General features: G+C 35.6%; 2 protein-coding genes across 5 annotated transcripts; one reads left to right on the forward strand and one right to left on the reverse strand.

Annotated features, from left to right (window-relative positions):
* The first annotated feature begins 151 nt into the window (after positions 1–151).
* LOC102621313 (TIP41-like protein) lies at positions 152–7705 on the forward strand. 3 transcript variants are annotated; one of them, XM_052432473.1, is made up of 9 exons: positions 152–453; positions 618–803; positions 1262–1352; positions 1687–1800; positions 1913–1972; positions 2060–2101; positions 2379–2507; positions 2715–2814; positions 7659–7705. In XM_052432473.1, exons 1-9 carry the CDS (start codon positions 314–316, stop codon positions 7688–7690), a joined length of 894 nt encoding a protein of 297 aa, XP_052288433.1. In that variant the 5' UTR covers positions 152–313; the 3' UTR covers positions 7691–7705. The 3 variants fall into 3 exon arrangements, with proteins under 3 accessions (XP_052288433.1, XP_006486966.2, XP_024958059.2); XM_006486903.4 differs by lacking the exon at positions 7659–7705 and adding an exon at positions 3047–3305; XM_025102291.2 differs by lacking the exon at positions 7659–7705 and having other exon boundaries at positions 153–453; positions 2715–3040.
* A 3836-nt stretch (positions 7706–11541) lies between these two features.
* On the reverse strand, positions 11542–14282 carry LOC102622095 (uncharacterized). 2 transcript variants are annotated; one of them, XR_371533.4, is made up of 4 exons: positions 14078–14282; positions 13261–13418; positions 12968–13038; positions 11542–11790 (listed from the first exon to the last, which is right to left on the reverse strand). XR_371533.4 is itself a non-coding variant. In XM_006486906.4 (3 exons), exons 1-2 carry the CDS (start codon positions 14218–14220, stop codon positions 13271–13273), a joined length of 291 nt encoding a protein of 96 aa, XP_006486969.2. In that variant the 5' UTR covers positions 14221–14282; the 3' UTR covers positions 11542–11790; positions 13261–13270. The 2 variants fall into 2 exon arrangements, 1 of the variants encoding a protein (XP_006486969.2); XM_006486906.4 differs by lacking the exon at positions 12968–13038.
* Positions 14283–14560: the final 278 nt, after the last annotated feature.

Genomic DNA, 14560 nt, shown 5'->3' on the forward strand with positions numbered 1-14560 from the left:
AAAATAATCAGAATCTATATAAATGCCCTCTAAAATGAGTGTTTAGGCTCTTGGGCCGTTTATGCATTATTCGGGTCCTCACGGGTTCTTATTATCCGACCCGAACAAACGGTGACGGTTTTTTATCAAATCTCTGCAACCTTTTTTTTTTGAGAAGCAAATCTCTGCAACCTTTTTTTTTTGAGAAGCAAATCTCTGCAACCTAAAAACCCAAAGACGCAACCAAACAGAAAATAGCGGGGCAAACTAAGAAGTCGTACTTAAATAGGAAGGTAAAACCGGAAGCCGATCGAGTTGGTGAGACAAGCCGGGGATGGAAGTCGAGGTGGACGAGAAAGACCTAAAGGTAGCCGGTGCCGAACCGTTGACTGGCGAACGCCGCGGACTGCGGATTCGCGGCTGGGAGATCGAGTCTCGTAAGCGCTCCATTCTCAATTCCTCCTCTGTCGAGCGGTACACAAACTCAAACTCTCCCCCTCTGTGTTTTAAATTTCAATTCATTTTATTATTTATTAAGAAATCGAAGTATTAATATAAAAAGGTTATTATTTTGCCAAATACTGATGTTATTATTATTATTTTTAGATGAGTACTTAAATTTTTTTATTTGGTTTCAGGTGGGAGCAAAAGCTAGAAACAAATCATTTGCCAGAGATGGTTTTTGGAGAGAGTTGTTTGGTTCTTAAGCATGTTGAAAGTGGAACTAAGATTCATTTCAATGCGTTTGATGCTTTAAGTGGTTGGAAACAGGAAGGTTTACCGCCTGTTGAGGTTCCTGCGGCCGCACAATGGAAATTCAGAAGGTAATCGAACTTTTATCAAGTGATATTATGTGCAAACTTTGCAGTTGAGTTTAATTTTTGTTTATATAATGTTTAGAGTGTGGATTCATTGAAACTTGCTATTAATTATCGCGTTGAATTTGGATTTTGTGTCTCTATATATCAGTCACTTCACTTGTATGCTCACTTCCAAATGTCGGTTCCCCGCATATTTAAGTTTTTGAAATTTGGTTCTTGTAATAAAGCATTGGGCCAGCTAATTTGACGAGTTGTGTAGAGTGTCTAATGTGATTATTGGAAGTTTAAGAGAGTGGAAAAACCATGTCAGTGTTTTTTATGTTGATATTCTTCATTATTATCACGCTGTAGTGAAGTGTATTTACCCAGATTAAGCATCCATATAATGTTTTCATACAATTTAAAATTGTGTGCAAAGAAAAGCTGGAATTAGGTCTCATGGGCCTTCTTTTATTTTGCAGCAAGCCATTTGAGCAGTTGATACTAGATTACGACTACACATTTACAACACCTTACTGTGGAAGTGAAACAATTGAGATGGATACGGATAAGGTTTGTGCTTCCAGTTCCTCTGTGAAATTTTTCAGTCCCTTCCTCCCCTTTTCTGACTAACAAAGGAAAAAAAATTGAATTTTGCCATTCTAAGTTGTCATCTGAGCTTTTCAGTCTTCATATAGTGTGGCCTCAGCAATGACTCTTGCGTATCCGATATCTTTGATATGAAATATCCTCTTTCCTCCATGCTGTTTAATTTGTGTCTAGTTTCTCAGAATCTATAAACAAACTGTTGATGGAAATTTTGGGACTATTATGAGTCACATAATTGCTATGGTCGCTGGATTTACAAAATTATTGATGCTTTTATCTTTGGTGTTATTCTGATCAGCATGGGACTAGAGACAACTTGGATGGGAGTTCCAGCCTGCACTGGGAGGACTGTAAGGAGAAAATTGATGTGGTAGCGCTAGCATCAAAAGAGCCTATTCTTTTCTATGATGAGGTGGGCATCTGTGATTATGATTTATGGTAGATCACCGCATGTATTTTATGTTCTAGTTCTCTTCTTGGTTTCATTGTTGATCATGACGAAAGTACTCCTTTTAGTTTTGCAGGTAGTTTTATATGAAGATGAGTTGGCTGATAATGGAGTGTCTCTTTTAACTGTGAAAGTGGTGAGTCTTGAACAGATGCTAGTTGTTCCTTGAAAAGGTTTGAAATGATTTCAATAAAACTGACGACATTACCTTCTATGTTTTCAGAGAGTCATGCCAAGTAGTTGGTTTCTTCTCTTGCGATTTTGGGTGAGTTATCCCAGTTCTCGTAATTTGACATATTTGTCTGGAAAACAAGTTCAGAAAATGCTTGTTTGTTGATATATATATATATATATAAATGTTTTAGTTCACGTGCCTCAGTTGCTAGGGTATGTTTGTGTAAATAATGTAAGAAATTGCTCAACTTTTTAAGGAAGGCATACTATAAGGCAACCTTAGGAAGATATCATTTTATTTACTTTAAGCTTTCTGTTCCCCTGGCTTGTTATATTCTTTAAGACACTGAACTCAGTTCTTCCTACAGCTTAGAGTTGATGGAGTGCTTATGAGATTAAGGGACACCCGAATGCATTGTGTTTTCTCTGACAGCGGAAACCCTGTCATTCTTAGAGAGAACTGTTGGAGAGAAGCCACAGTTCAGGCTTTGGCTGCCGTAAGTTTAAAACTTCTCCCTGTGTGCACGTCTTTTTATCTGTAACTAGAATTTAGCTTCCTAATTTTCTTTCTGTTGAAGCTCAGAGCTTACCATCTGCATAATGGAGGCTCTTTTTTTTTTGTCCCCCAAATTTTTGGAATGCTATTATTTATTTAACATGTTATGAGTTCTCAGTGCATTGTTTCTTCTTTTTATATGGTGCAGAAAGGATATCCCACTGATTCTGCTGCCTATAGTGATCCAAGCATCATCAGTCAGAGGCTTCCTGTCATTATGCATAGGACCCAAAAGCTTAAAATCTCTGGTAATTTGTAGCAATGTAAATTATCTTCATGCAAAAGGATTGAAATTATTTCTGTATTGTGATTAAGAGAATTTAGTATTTTTAGGTGGGTTCTTTCCTGACACGGTATTTTGTTCCATTTTTTTTTGTTTGCCCTGTATTCTGTATCGTTGGATATCCTAGAACGGTAAACAAGAATGATCTATTGATTGCTTGATTTATATGAAGTCCCAATTTCTCCTTTCCACTTTAGGTATCATGGAAAGTCTGGATGATGAGGAGAAATGAGCTGAAGTGGGTACATCAGTAAGTACCAGGAGAACATTAGAGTGAAAGAATATGATGCTAACAGGAATCTGAAAGCATTCAATTTTTAGATAAAGTGAAGCTCATATGCCTATTTTACTTAAATATGTGGCAGTAAAACTGCATTATTAAGTTATGTTGGATTTGTTATTCTACTCTCCAAGGTGAAAATAAAGGTTTAGAGTAACAAAAGGTTTGGGTGTTTAGTGCTGGTGAAAGAGGGTTGCAGAAGTGGAACTAATGATTTTGTTGGAAAATCGAGGTCCCAATTGGTGCCATGCAGCAAATGGGAACCTTGTGGAGAGACTTAATGAGAAACAATAGATAAGAGAAACCTACTCAAGGATCAGACCTAGAGTTTTGTTTAAGCCATTCCATCTTGCTTTGAGAAAGAATGCAAATTAGCAAATTTAGAAGCTTTTTAAAGTATCCCTGAATTATTAGCTGAGAATGGATAGGTTTTGGTTAATGCAATTAAGCAAATTTAGAGGCTTTGTAATGTATCCCCGAGAATGGGTAGGTTTTGGTTGAATTTATGTAAGCTGGTATTACTTTTTGGACTAATAAGATCACGAATCCTAAAATGGAGACGAATTTTGACACTTAAATTAGACTTGACCAATCTAAATGCCAGTACTGCACTTACAAGCTAATGAAACAATAAGTCCATGGTACTGAGCCAACAAATTCGTGGCCGCTGCTATTATCCATCCTTAGCAAATCATTAATATTACCAGACCCTTGTCTCTGCAGCCGAAGAGGAATCAGATAAAACAGAAAGATCCAATTTCTAACTTAGACTTATCCTCTTCCATGATCAGTTATTAAAGGTTCAAGTGGCCCTTAGATCTCTGTAATTCTCCAAAGAATGCTCGCCCCCCACCACAAACAAAATGACGGGACAAGTGTCCAAAAAATTGTGGTTATGAAATTGTAAGATGTGATTGCCTGTAATTTGATGAGTGGCGTAGTAGTGTGCGTTTTCCTTCTCGGACTTGGTTGTTTGGTTGCAATTGGAAGATGTTCTTACCTGGTCCTGGGATCGAACGACACTTCATCACTTATAGAATCGAATGTGGAGATAAATCATATTGACTACCAGTTTAGGAACTTAAAGTAGCATATGTCTGACATACTGGTTGAGCTTCTTGGAGAAGTATTTAGGATGTAGTGTTGCAGCTCTATCCAGAAGACTCCAAATTAACTTACTTTACTCTTACCAAAAAGGACAAAAAAGGAAAAAAAAAAAGATTTACTGCAGGTCAACGAATCTAATGGATTATGTTGTTGGGATTTGATATTAGCCAGTTCCATGGTGTCTCGCAAATAATTTGAAGTATTTATTGAGAAGTTCTTAGTTTCTCGAAAAGATTTTAGTTCGCAGTGTGCTTCTCCTGTGAAAGTGCGTATTGATGATTTGTAAATGATAACCATGGTCGAACAATTGATGAAGGAAATTGAACAAAGTATTTCATAATCAGGGTAAGAGAATCCCTTATAGACTCTGTTAAATGTAAGTATAGGCACCAGGAACAGTAATAGGCATCGAAATACAAGATTATTGAAATTGACGGTATCTCTTAGTGGCTTTTTTAGCTACAACACGCATAATGATAGGAAACATAAGAACTCGGAGTTTTTTTTTCTAGTTGTTAGGCAGAACCACCATCCTTGTTGAAATTATGGGCTCCTACCCTTGTTAGTTTTTGTACTTGATGTATTAATAAATTAAGAACTGACCCAATAGAAAAGACCGTAAAAAGAAAATTTCAAACTCAGTAAGAGGACTGATGGATCAGAGTCGGAGATTTAAGTCAAGCTTGAGAGGCTCCGGGGGTGGCTCTGGAAGTTGTAGATTCAAGCGAAAGCTGCCTGGCCACATCACATCTGTTGCTTCCTCTAGCACGTAAGGTGTCCATGCCATTCCAAACCCTGTGTCGGCATCATTAAACCTTGCTCCAACACCAGCTCCGTCTCTGCTTGGCTTGTGCACAAGTGAATGGGCCCTGACACCTAGTGATCGAACCATATTAGTGTGGACGGGCAAGCCCATCATTGTCATCATTCTCTGGGATTGGTATCTTTTAGCTGCACCTCTCTCCCTCTTGTGGGCGTTCTGATGGCCTCCGAGTGCCTGTGAACTGAAAAACTTCCTCATGCAGAAGTTGCATGAGAAAACCTTAGCGGTAGTCGGCCTTGCTGGTGAGTCAGGATCTCTGCTTGTCGAGAGTGAATTCCCTCCTAGCTTCAAGTTCAGCCACTCTCCAGGATTGTCATCCCCAATCTCTTCATTGTTATTATCCCCGATTGTTATGTCACCAAGTTTCTCATTAGTTGCCTCATCTTTCTGGATAATCATTTCTCTACTAATCTTAACTTTGGTGAGGGTGTTCAAGGAAATTTTAGCTTTGCGGAGTGATTTTAGCTGACTCTTCAAAGAGTTGGATCAAATAGGGGAGGAAATAAGTGGAAAGAGGTATCGGCAATGGAAAGGTTCAGGGATTGGATTATTTTATTTTATTTTATTTTATCTCATTTCAATTCAGTGACCCCACGTCTTGATGCTTGGTGTTCCAGGGGACAATGCTTATGTCATCTTTACTATTGCACTTGTCAAGCTTAGGATTCCCCACTTTTCATTTTTCTACTCTCCTTTTTCTCTTCCACAAATTAAACCAACGTTTTACGTGGTTCTCTTTTGTCAGTAGCTCCTGAAATCCAAGGTTGACAACCCATCAACAATTGCTTTTAAGGTTAAAATCATAAAGCAATGAAAGTTGTTACCTTGTATAATTATCAGCTAACTTTTCTATAAATGTTTGATGGATATATAAGATAATAAAATTATGTTATTTTTAAGTTTGTTATTTTTTTATTAAACGATTGTAGAAAAATTATGTATCTTATATTATTATATAAGGTAACTAAAGTCTAAACTTATAGCTTACTTATAATTATCAATTAAATAAATTAATTTGCAGCATTTTCATTTATATATGCATGCATAAATTTTGATGCACCATGTGGTATTAATTGTGCACTTGTGTTTGTTGGGATCTAAAGTTTTGATTTTTGCAATATTAATCGATGTATGAGTGATCTATCTATTTAGGTCCCCGGCACACAAGCTAGATGATCGATGATTCCAATGCGCCTCGATTTCACATACATCTTCGCTTTCTCTTTTGGTATAACTTCAAAGTCCAAAATTTGAGTTTTTAGTAGTAGAAACAAAATAACTTATTTAATCTTTAAAAGTTCTACTTAAAAACTACTAAATAATAATAAAAATTTTGAAAAGAACTTATAGGATTAAATAAGCATTTATAATCATTAGATAAATCATATCAAAGTGACTAGGACAAGCACTAACAGGTGATTTTTAAATCTTACATGATTTAATTTCCTAGATACGTATCGATTGCGATTAGGAAGTTTCATATAGTGACGAGGCACATCACACAATGCTGCATACTTTTAAGGCAGTATAATTGCACTCACCACACCGGAAGCAGATGTATATCCTGATGAAATTAGTGAGTGAGTGATAAGCTGTGCTGAATGTGAATCAAGATAATGAAGTGGGTGGTGGTGGTGATGGTAGGATGAGCTTTGCATTTTCATTGCCTGATGATTAATATGTCATGGGGCCCAAAGCATTGCCAATAATGGCGATAAAAGCAGGAAATAAGATGGGGTTGCATCTCACCATTTTTTTTTTTATAGTGTTTCTATCGAACAAGAGGATCTATGTGGGTGTCTTCATGTTGGGGTTTCTGCCCGTTCTTTTTAATCATGGAGTGGGCAATTTATATGTACAGTAGTAGGAAGCGGGGGAAGTGCATCGAGAGCCACTTGTATTTATTCCGAGTTCTTTTGGTCATAAAAGCTGGAGCTCTGCAGCCCACAAGGATTTGTTTGCTGCATGGTTACTCTCTCTCTATCTATCTCTCACTTAATACACCCACACAAGACAAGAAAAGACTCCTTTACCCCACCAGTGAATTTTTCAATTCTGTTAAGTAGAAAATCAGGGTTAATTTTCCGGACAAACATCCTCTCCTAATCTGAGCTCTTATGAGCTTTTAATAATCTTGTGTCATGTGTATTTAAGTGATAGTGTATGAATAGAATTTAATTTTTTTATTTATTTTTATTTATTAACTACCAATCACACATGTGTATTTTTACTCATAAGGAAATCAGATTATGAGAGAATCATAATCCTAATTTTCCTTCGCCACTGTCTTTCATTCAACACATTCAGAGGTTGACTTTTTGTTTTCCTTGGTGAGATTTCAAAAGTAACGTTTATCAAGGGTTAAAGATAGGGGTGGGCATATTTTAACCGAACCGATCCAAACCGACCATTTGGATCGGTTCCATTAGTAAAAAAACTGGTTTCGGTTTATTGGATTGCAAACCGACATCACTCGGTTTGGATTTCAGTTTGGAAGGATTCCAAACCGATTCAAACCGATCCAATCCAGAAATATTATATAATTACATTATATTCTAAGTTAAGCAATCTAACTAATTATATTTATCATTTTATGCAGATTTTGACAAATCAAAAGTAATTGGGCCATAAGTTTTGACGGACAAGATGCACAATATTTTAATTGTCAAATGTTGTTCAAGTTTATTTTAATTTTGTGAGTTTGTTTTGAATGAACATGTTAAGAACTTTTTTATTAGGATATATTATGCTGTAAACTTGTATGGATGTATCTTTGAATTGTTATGTAGATATCAAAGTAGATATGAATAATATAAAAGAGGTATCAATTTGGATTACGGACACAAAAAAATAACAAATAATTTAGGTAAAATAATATAAAAGAAGTGAGCTTTTAGCTAATAAGCTCAAACCGAGGGTCCAAACCGATCCAGTCGGTTTAGATCGGTTCGGTTTAAAAAAATTTTAGGTTGATATCGGTTTGAAAATATTTCAAACCGATAAGTTTGGATCAGTTTGAGAATATATCTCAAACCGATCCAAACCGAATTTACCCACCCCTAATTAAAGAGGTTATTTTATTTTATTTTAATTGCCACCTTCCAAGGAAGAAGAGGAAAGGTTAAAAACAAGTAAATGTTGACTTGATTCCCTCTTCTGGACGGTGCATTAACTTTCCTTCTACCATCTTTTCCATTTTCTTACCTGTGACCAAAGCTCATTATTATAAAGACAGACGTAGTTTGGTTGAGGTAGTAAAAGGCTTTTATTTTAAAAATAAAAAAGTTTGGGGATTCGAATTTCACTTATATGATTGGAGAGGAAATTAGATTTGTCCACTATCATGGATTTGTCCACAGTATGCTAATCCTTAATAAATTGTGGACGATTCTAATTTTTAATAAAAAAAATCTATTATACTATTACAAATTGAAAAGTAGGAGCAAAAACTTGAGAGTTGTCAAGAGAACTTGGGTTTTGCACCGTATACCTATTTTACCATAGCCATTTCCCTTTATGGTAGTGTTCCGAGGCTAAAATTTTATTGGACAAATCATAAATCTCAATTTAGTTAAAATTTTAGTTTGAAATCTTAAAATTAACCCCAATAATTCATTGAGAGATTAAGGATAGGCCAATTAAAGCGTGGGGATACATTTGAGACTTTTTTTTTTTTTCAAGTGTCTTGTGAAAGAAGGCATCAGAACTGGTAACTTTCAGATCAAACAGAGGTTGATTGAAATCTTTAAGTGGCCTTAAGTGGTGAAAGAAAATTGGCTAACTCGAAAGTGGGGGTATATTATTAGATTTTAATAGCTATAATCAGATTGAAAATAGATAGTTAATTGAGGGATTTGACATAATTATTCCCTTAATTTATTCTTTGCTGCTGACAGATCCCAAGAACAGAATAAAATTGGCACTGCTGACGCCAAAATAATTGGGGATAAGGGATTGCTAGCGATAACGATGATGATGCAAAGTGATCAAGTGGCTCTGTCCATTACTTTTGGAATCAGTCGCAAGCTTTTGTGCACTTGACTTCATAACTGGTTTTCTTAGAGCGCAAACATAGTCTTTTTTCAGCAGTGGGAGGTTTTTTTTTTTTTATGTGATTTGATAGAGTTAGTTTTTAATATTATTAAATCGCACGACCTTATCTTATCATGTATTAAAAAATAATTTATTAAATCTCATGACTTAATAATGTGTCTGCATTAAAAAAAATGAAAGTGTTCGAACTTGAAAATAATTACACAAACATGAGAAATAAAAGTAAAAAGGATATAGAGCAGCAAGAGAATCGTCCAAATAATTGCTTTAGCTGGCTTCCATTTTAGCTGTAATCTTAGGAATATAATGATTCCCTTATTCACTTTTTAAATGATGAAAATGTGAGATAAGAAAATTATATTTTAAATTTTATCTCAAAATCCAAGGAACTTTTATGCCCTGAGGACTATTTGGTTAATAATGGTCCAAGTGAAATTGAAAAGCTTTGATGGACCACTTGAAATGAAAATGCAAAGTACATGTCTTCACTTATTTTTTCTTTATTTATTTTTTTCTGGGATCAGGTCTATTTAATCCAGAATGCGGAGGGTTGAAACAATTTGCATGTGGCCCCAATTACTTTCTTTACAATGGGGAACTCAAACTACTTTTCTCTGGTCTACAATTGATTGAAGAAGCTGTCTACTTTTCTTGTTAAAGAAAGATAATAAAAAGTAGATAGATGATCAAAGATCAAGTCCAATTGAGGTTGAGTTTGGAAAAGCCTTCTGTGCATTACTTTTCATAATCTTAAAGATCAAGCATGGGAGAGCAGATGCTCAGAAAATTCTTCACCAAGTTCTTTGAAAAACCAATTAATAATTTTTTGGAGCTTATCCGCTATGAATAAATAATCAAAAAATACATTTTTTCTTTGTTTATATCTTTTTATTTTATTATATTTTATTTTATTAAATTCGTGAGTCTTTGTTTGCTTCTAACAAAAATGCTTTTCCAAACAAACTCTAGACTTCCAATTACACTTTTTCTTTTTTTCTAATACAATCTGTTGATATTAAAATCTGGGTGTATTGAGAATATTGATATTGACCTATTGAGAGTCTAAATACATAGAATACTAATATAACTATAGAGTCTAATGAGCACGACTTGAAAATTTTGCACGATAAAGTAATGTATATATACATATTGATATTGCAATGGGTCGAACAATATCTATAATGATATACATGGGCCTAGGGAAGTCTGAATAAATAGAATGAAAGCATAGCTTTAAGAGTATGCTGGGTGTGACTTAAAAATTTACGCCAATAGAACATTGTTAACCAAGCCGAAGAACAGGAGAAAATTGCACCCATTTTTATCATTTGTGGGAATTAAACCAAAGTCAGAATGCCTAGTGAAAAAGAGTTCGATATCCAGCCAAAGATGGCATCCAAAGAACTTTGGAACAAGCAGAAAACGACAAACATAAACGACAGCGTAAACTGTGAAACAGAACCGTAAAAAAGCTGAAGCATGAATAAAACGGAGAAGATAAAGCTCAGAAGTGAAGTCGCTTTACAAACCAACTATTTATGGCAGTGCTCTCAAAAGATATGCAAAATGACAATATTTGGCACAAAATTTAGTACTAGTAGCGATGGGCCACCTTCTCAACTACGTTGCGTTGGGACATTGCCCCAACTTCATCCGGTCAGAGCTCCAGTTGCTGCCGCAAACTGACAAACGGGTCAATCAAGTGGGTCATGCGGCATCATCAACCGATGGCAGCAACCCTCATCCACAGTTTCTATATTCCAGTGACTTGCTGCTAAAGTGCTAATTGCTCCTGTCAATAAAAGCACATCACGTGCTGCACTGTATTCGATTTTGCCATGATCAAATCTTCCCTTCGCCTCAGGATTATGAGCAACTGATCACAGAAAACTCAACTAAGTATATCAACAAGAAAAAGATCTAGAGACAAGAGAAGGAACAATCTGCCATACGTCGGGTTAATAATGTCAATATGTCATGTTGCCACAATTTTCTTTTTTCACTTTTTTAAGACGTTTTATGAGCAATTCAACTTGTAACTTAAAGAAGTGCCACCAGAAACTTGTCTATATATCATTGGAACCGAACGATGCATGGTAGACATGGCCTATCGGGAAACCTAAAAGCTAGGTAACGGTATCTTAATAGGGTTCATCCGCTAGAAGTGACAATTCTGATTCACTATTGCTGCCCACATGAATCCCAGCATATCATGAGAGAGATGAAATTTTGAAGTCTTACAACCTGAAGATCTCTCACTTGGTAGGAAATCAATGGTCTTAACCACCAATCAAAACAGTGTTTGTCAAAGCCAAACCATTCAAGAACTCTCCAATCTAGCAAGCCAAGTGGTGTTCGGGAGTCACCATTAAACATTTTGCGACTGAGTAGTTCAAATAACGCTGCAATGAATTCACTGAACAAATATATGACAAGAAAGAGACTAAAAGCTAATGATCAACAAGGAAAGATCCATAGTCATGAACATGTACGATGCAACCATCTATAAGATTGTTCACTAAGTTGCAAAAATTCCAATTCTATTCTCAAAAGTAGCATAACAGATGGATTTTTTTTTTCCAGGTCTAAAAAGACCTGTAACTCCCCCACAGAACTCTCTTCACTGCCTCAATAAATTCTTGCACTTCATTGTGCTAATGCACCAGCCCTTCAAGTAACTGCAAGCCAACAGTGAAAAGTCATCGTAAAATATCTGAATCACATTGAACGGACATTTCTGAAGATGTAATAAATCCAAAGACACATGACTGTCAAGTTTACTCATCATCCATGCAAAACAAGTTTACCAGTTGAAATGTTAATCTGAGACATCTTTATTAACAAAAAGTAAACATTTTTGAATACTAAGTTCTGAAATCTACATGCATGCAGAGCAAATACATGATAATTTACAGGGAAACTCTAAAAGTGGAAAACAGTTTATATAGATGATGACAAAAATACCAGATACCTCATGGGCTTACACTATTAGATAATCATCTTTTAGAATTATTATTTCCACTTACTACAGATTCTCTATGCAGTGCTCCCAAAATACAGAAAATTAACTTCTTTGATTGCGAAACCACTCCCCACACAAACAGATCACGATCAGTAAACAGTAAAATTCATTACATTATATTACTTCCTGCAGCATGAATGAAAACATTGACACTCAGAAGACACACAATGCAATTTACCAACAGCAGCCTAGTGCTTCCAAATTTCCATCTCAGGGATAGCAAGACATTTTGTTTGACAAAAGTTAAGATAGCATATTTGCTCTGAAATTTTACAGGAGTACTTCCAAAATTTAAAAAATACAAAAAATTCCTAGTCACTGTTATACTGCAGAAGACTAATCTTTTCACCTTCAGAAAGGGATAGATAGGAGGGCAAAGAAAGGTAAGCTGAGAATATAACAAAACCAACATGTAAACTAATCAACAACAACAATTTCTTCATTACCATTAATTTTTTTGGAGTATTAGTGACTATTGAAAGAGCAATAATGAATTAGTAGGAAAGGATGAGGTAAAGAAGTAAAGAAATCAAAGTTTAAAAAGGAGCATGAGATACAAATAAAGCTTACAAAATAACCGAGAGACATTACAAAAATCTTTTAGTGCATAAAAACAACCAGATGGAAGTAAAGAACACAATAGATAAGGCTTGATTCCTCAGATTAACTATTAGTTCTATAATAGCATAAATGAACAATTGCGATACATGTATGTGATACACCATTGGATCAAAGCCTCTACGTTCATTTCAAAGGCTATTATTCACTAAAATAAAATTGATTGTTACACCATTTTTTTTAATAGAAAGAGATGTGTAAAACAAGAAACCTACAATGCAGCATCATTCCCGTGCCTTTAGCTGATTGGAACTCCACGCAGGTCACCCATCTTTTCCATTCCTTCCTATAAATCCCAATCCCAATTTTTTCTTATCAACTATATTAATTTTATAAAAAAGTGAAACAAAAAGGCCCATCTGGTTATGCCAATCTTATCAATATAACACAGAAGTAATAATAAATCAATTAAAAAAAAATAACACAAAAAAATTTCTGGGTTAAATTCAAGTTAACAACTCAACATCATTATGTTTTCAGTTTTCCGTGCGTCCTAGAAAAGACTCACAAAGAGACTACTAGCGATCTTGACAAGTACGGCGGAAGGTACCGTGAGACAGTTCAGAAAATGCTCGCGGGTTGACAGACAGGGACGGGAAGCTGCCTGCAGCTGCCAGACCGTGGAAAGGCAAAAACGAAGCAGTGCAACCCAGTTCCCCCAAATTCCTGCAAATAAATATATGTAACAAAACCAATGTAAATAGAACAGAAAAACATTTAACAGTATACTCTAAAAAGAATAGCACAAATCAAAATTCAAATAGTGTTAAGCTGGAAACAAAAATATTATGATAAGATGAGCCTTACTAAACAACAATAACAAGCAAAAAAAGAGACTAAAAACCAAAGAAACTTTTGTTTGTAAGAAAGTCTAACTGAAAGGAAAGTAAAGTTAAAAAAAATTCATTATGATAATTAGGAACCTTAAAAATCTAAATAGAAGACCCACTTATTACATTCTGAGACTCAAAAAGAGTGTTTACAATATGCAAATCAATTCCACAAATAACAGCAAATTCCAAATTCTCTATAATGGAAATGTACTCACAAACAAAAAGAACAATTTTTTATCTTTTCATACTATTCAAAGCAATAACTGGAAACACTTATAAAAAATCATAACAATTAAAATTATTTGAAATGTTAAATCATAATTCACTAATAATAAACAAATGAAACATAATAAATAACGATACAGATCTACAAACACCGGTGAAGCACCTAAAGGAAAGTTCACTTATTTATCCGATAATATAGCGTAATTGAAAAATAAATAAACGATATTCAGCATTTTTTTTTTGTTTTCTCCGGAAACAAAAAGGGACCTGGGAGCGACGGAGGAGAAGCGGCGGGAGGGGAGGCGGGGGGCCGCTTCCGGCCGACGGATGCGGGGGATCGCCGGCGGAGAACGGAGGGACGAAACCCTAGACAGCGAACGTGACAGTGATCCAGCACTTCGCCAAGCCATTTTCTTTCTTTCGAACGGTGAAATGAAGGGAAGAGGCGAGGGTTTTCTATTCGTCAGGGGATTAGGGGTGGGTTTTTTGTTTTTTGTGGTTGAGCATGATTGTTGATGTTGATCAGTGGCTGAGATCCGTCAGATTGATTGACTTTTTTCATTTTCGTCAACAAAAGGTTTGAGATGCTGACGCTTTGGTTTCGACCGTTAGATAGCTGCTGATCTGTGTCATTGCACATTTTTTATGGACATGTACTGTATAATGTACCGGACCCCGACCTCAGCCCGGCCCATTAAAAAAAAAACCAAAGTACAGAAATAACTCAAACGCAGAAGTGGTCGCTACTTA

The sequence above is a fragment of the Citrus sinensis genome, chromosome 8, assembly GCF_022201045.2.
Source record: "Citrus sinensis cultivar Valencia sweet orange chromosome 8, DVS_A1.0, whole genome shotgun sequence".
NCBI lineage: Eukaryota > Viridiplantae > Streptophyta > Magnoliopsida > Sapindales > Rutaceae > Citrus > Citrus sinensis.

Excerpts from the sequence above, each read along its gene's own strand:
- LOC102622095 (XM_006486906.4), bottom strand. The coding sequence starts at position 14,220 with ATGGCTTGGCGAAGTGCTGGATCACTGTCACGTTCGCTGTCTAGGGTT. Across the intron at positions 13,419-14,077 it reads TTCTCCTCCGTCGCTCCCAG|GAATTTGGGGGAACTGGGTT; the intron begins GTCCCTTTTTGT and ends ATTTATTTGCAG.
- LOC102621313 (XM_006486903.4), top strand. The coding sequence starts at position 314 with ATGGAAGTCGAGGTGGACGAGAAAGACCTAAAGGTAGCCGGTGCCGAA. Across the intron at positions 2,102-2,378 it reads TTCTTCTCTTGCGATTTTGG|CTTAGAGTTGATGGAGTGCT; the intron begins GTGAGTTATCCC and ends TTCTTCCTACAG. Across the intron at positions 2,508-2,714 it reads CAGTTCAGGCTTTGGCTGCC|AAAGGATATCCCACTGATTC; the intron begins GTAAGTTTAAAA and ends TATATGGTGCAG.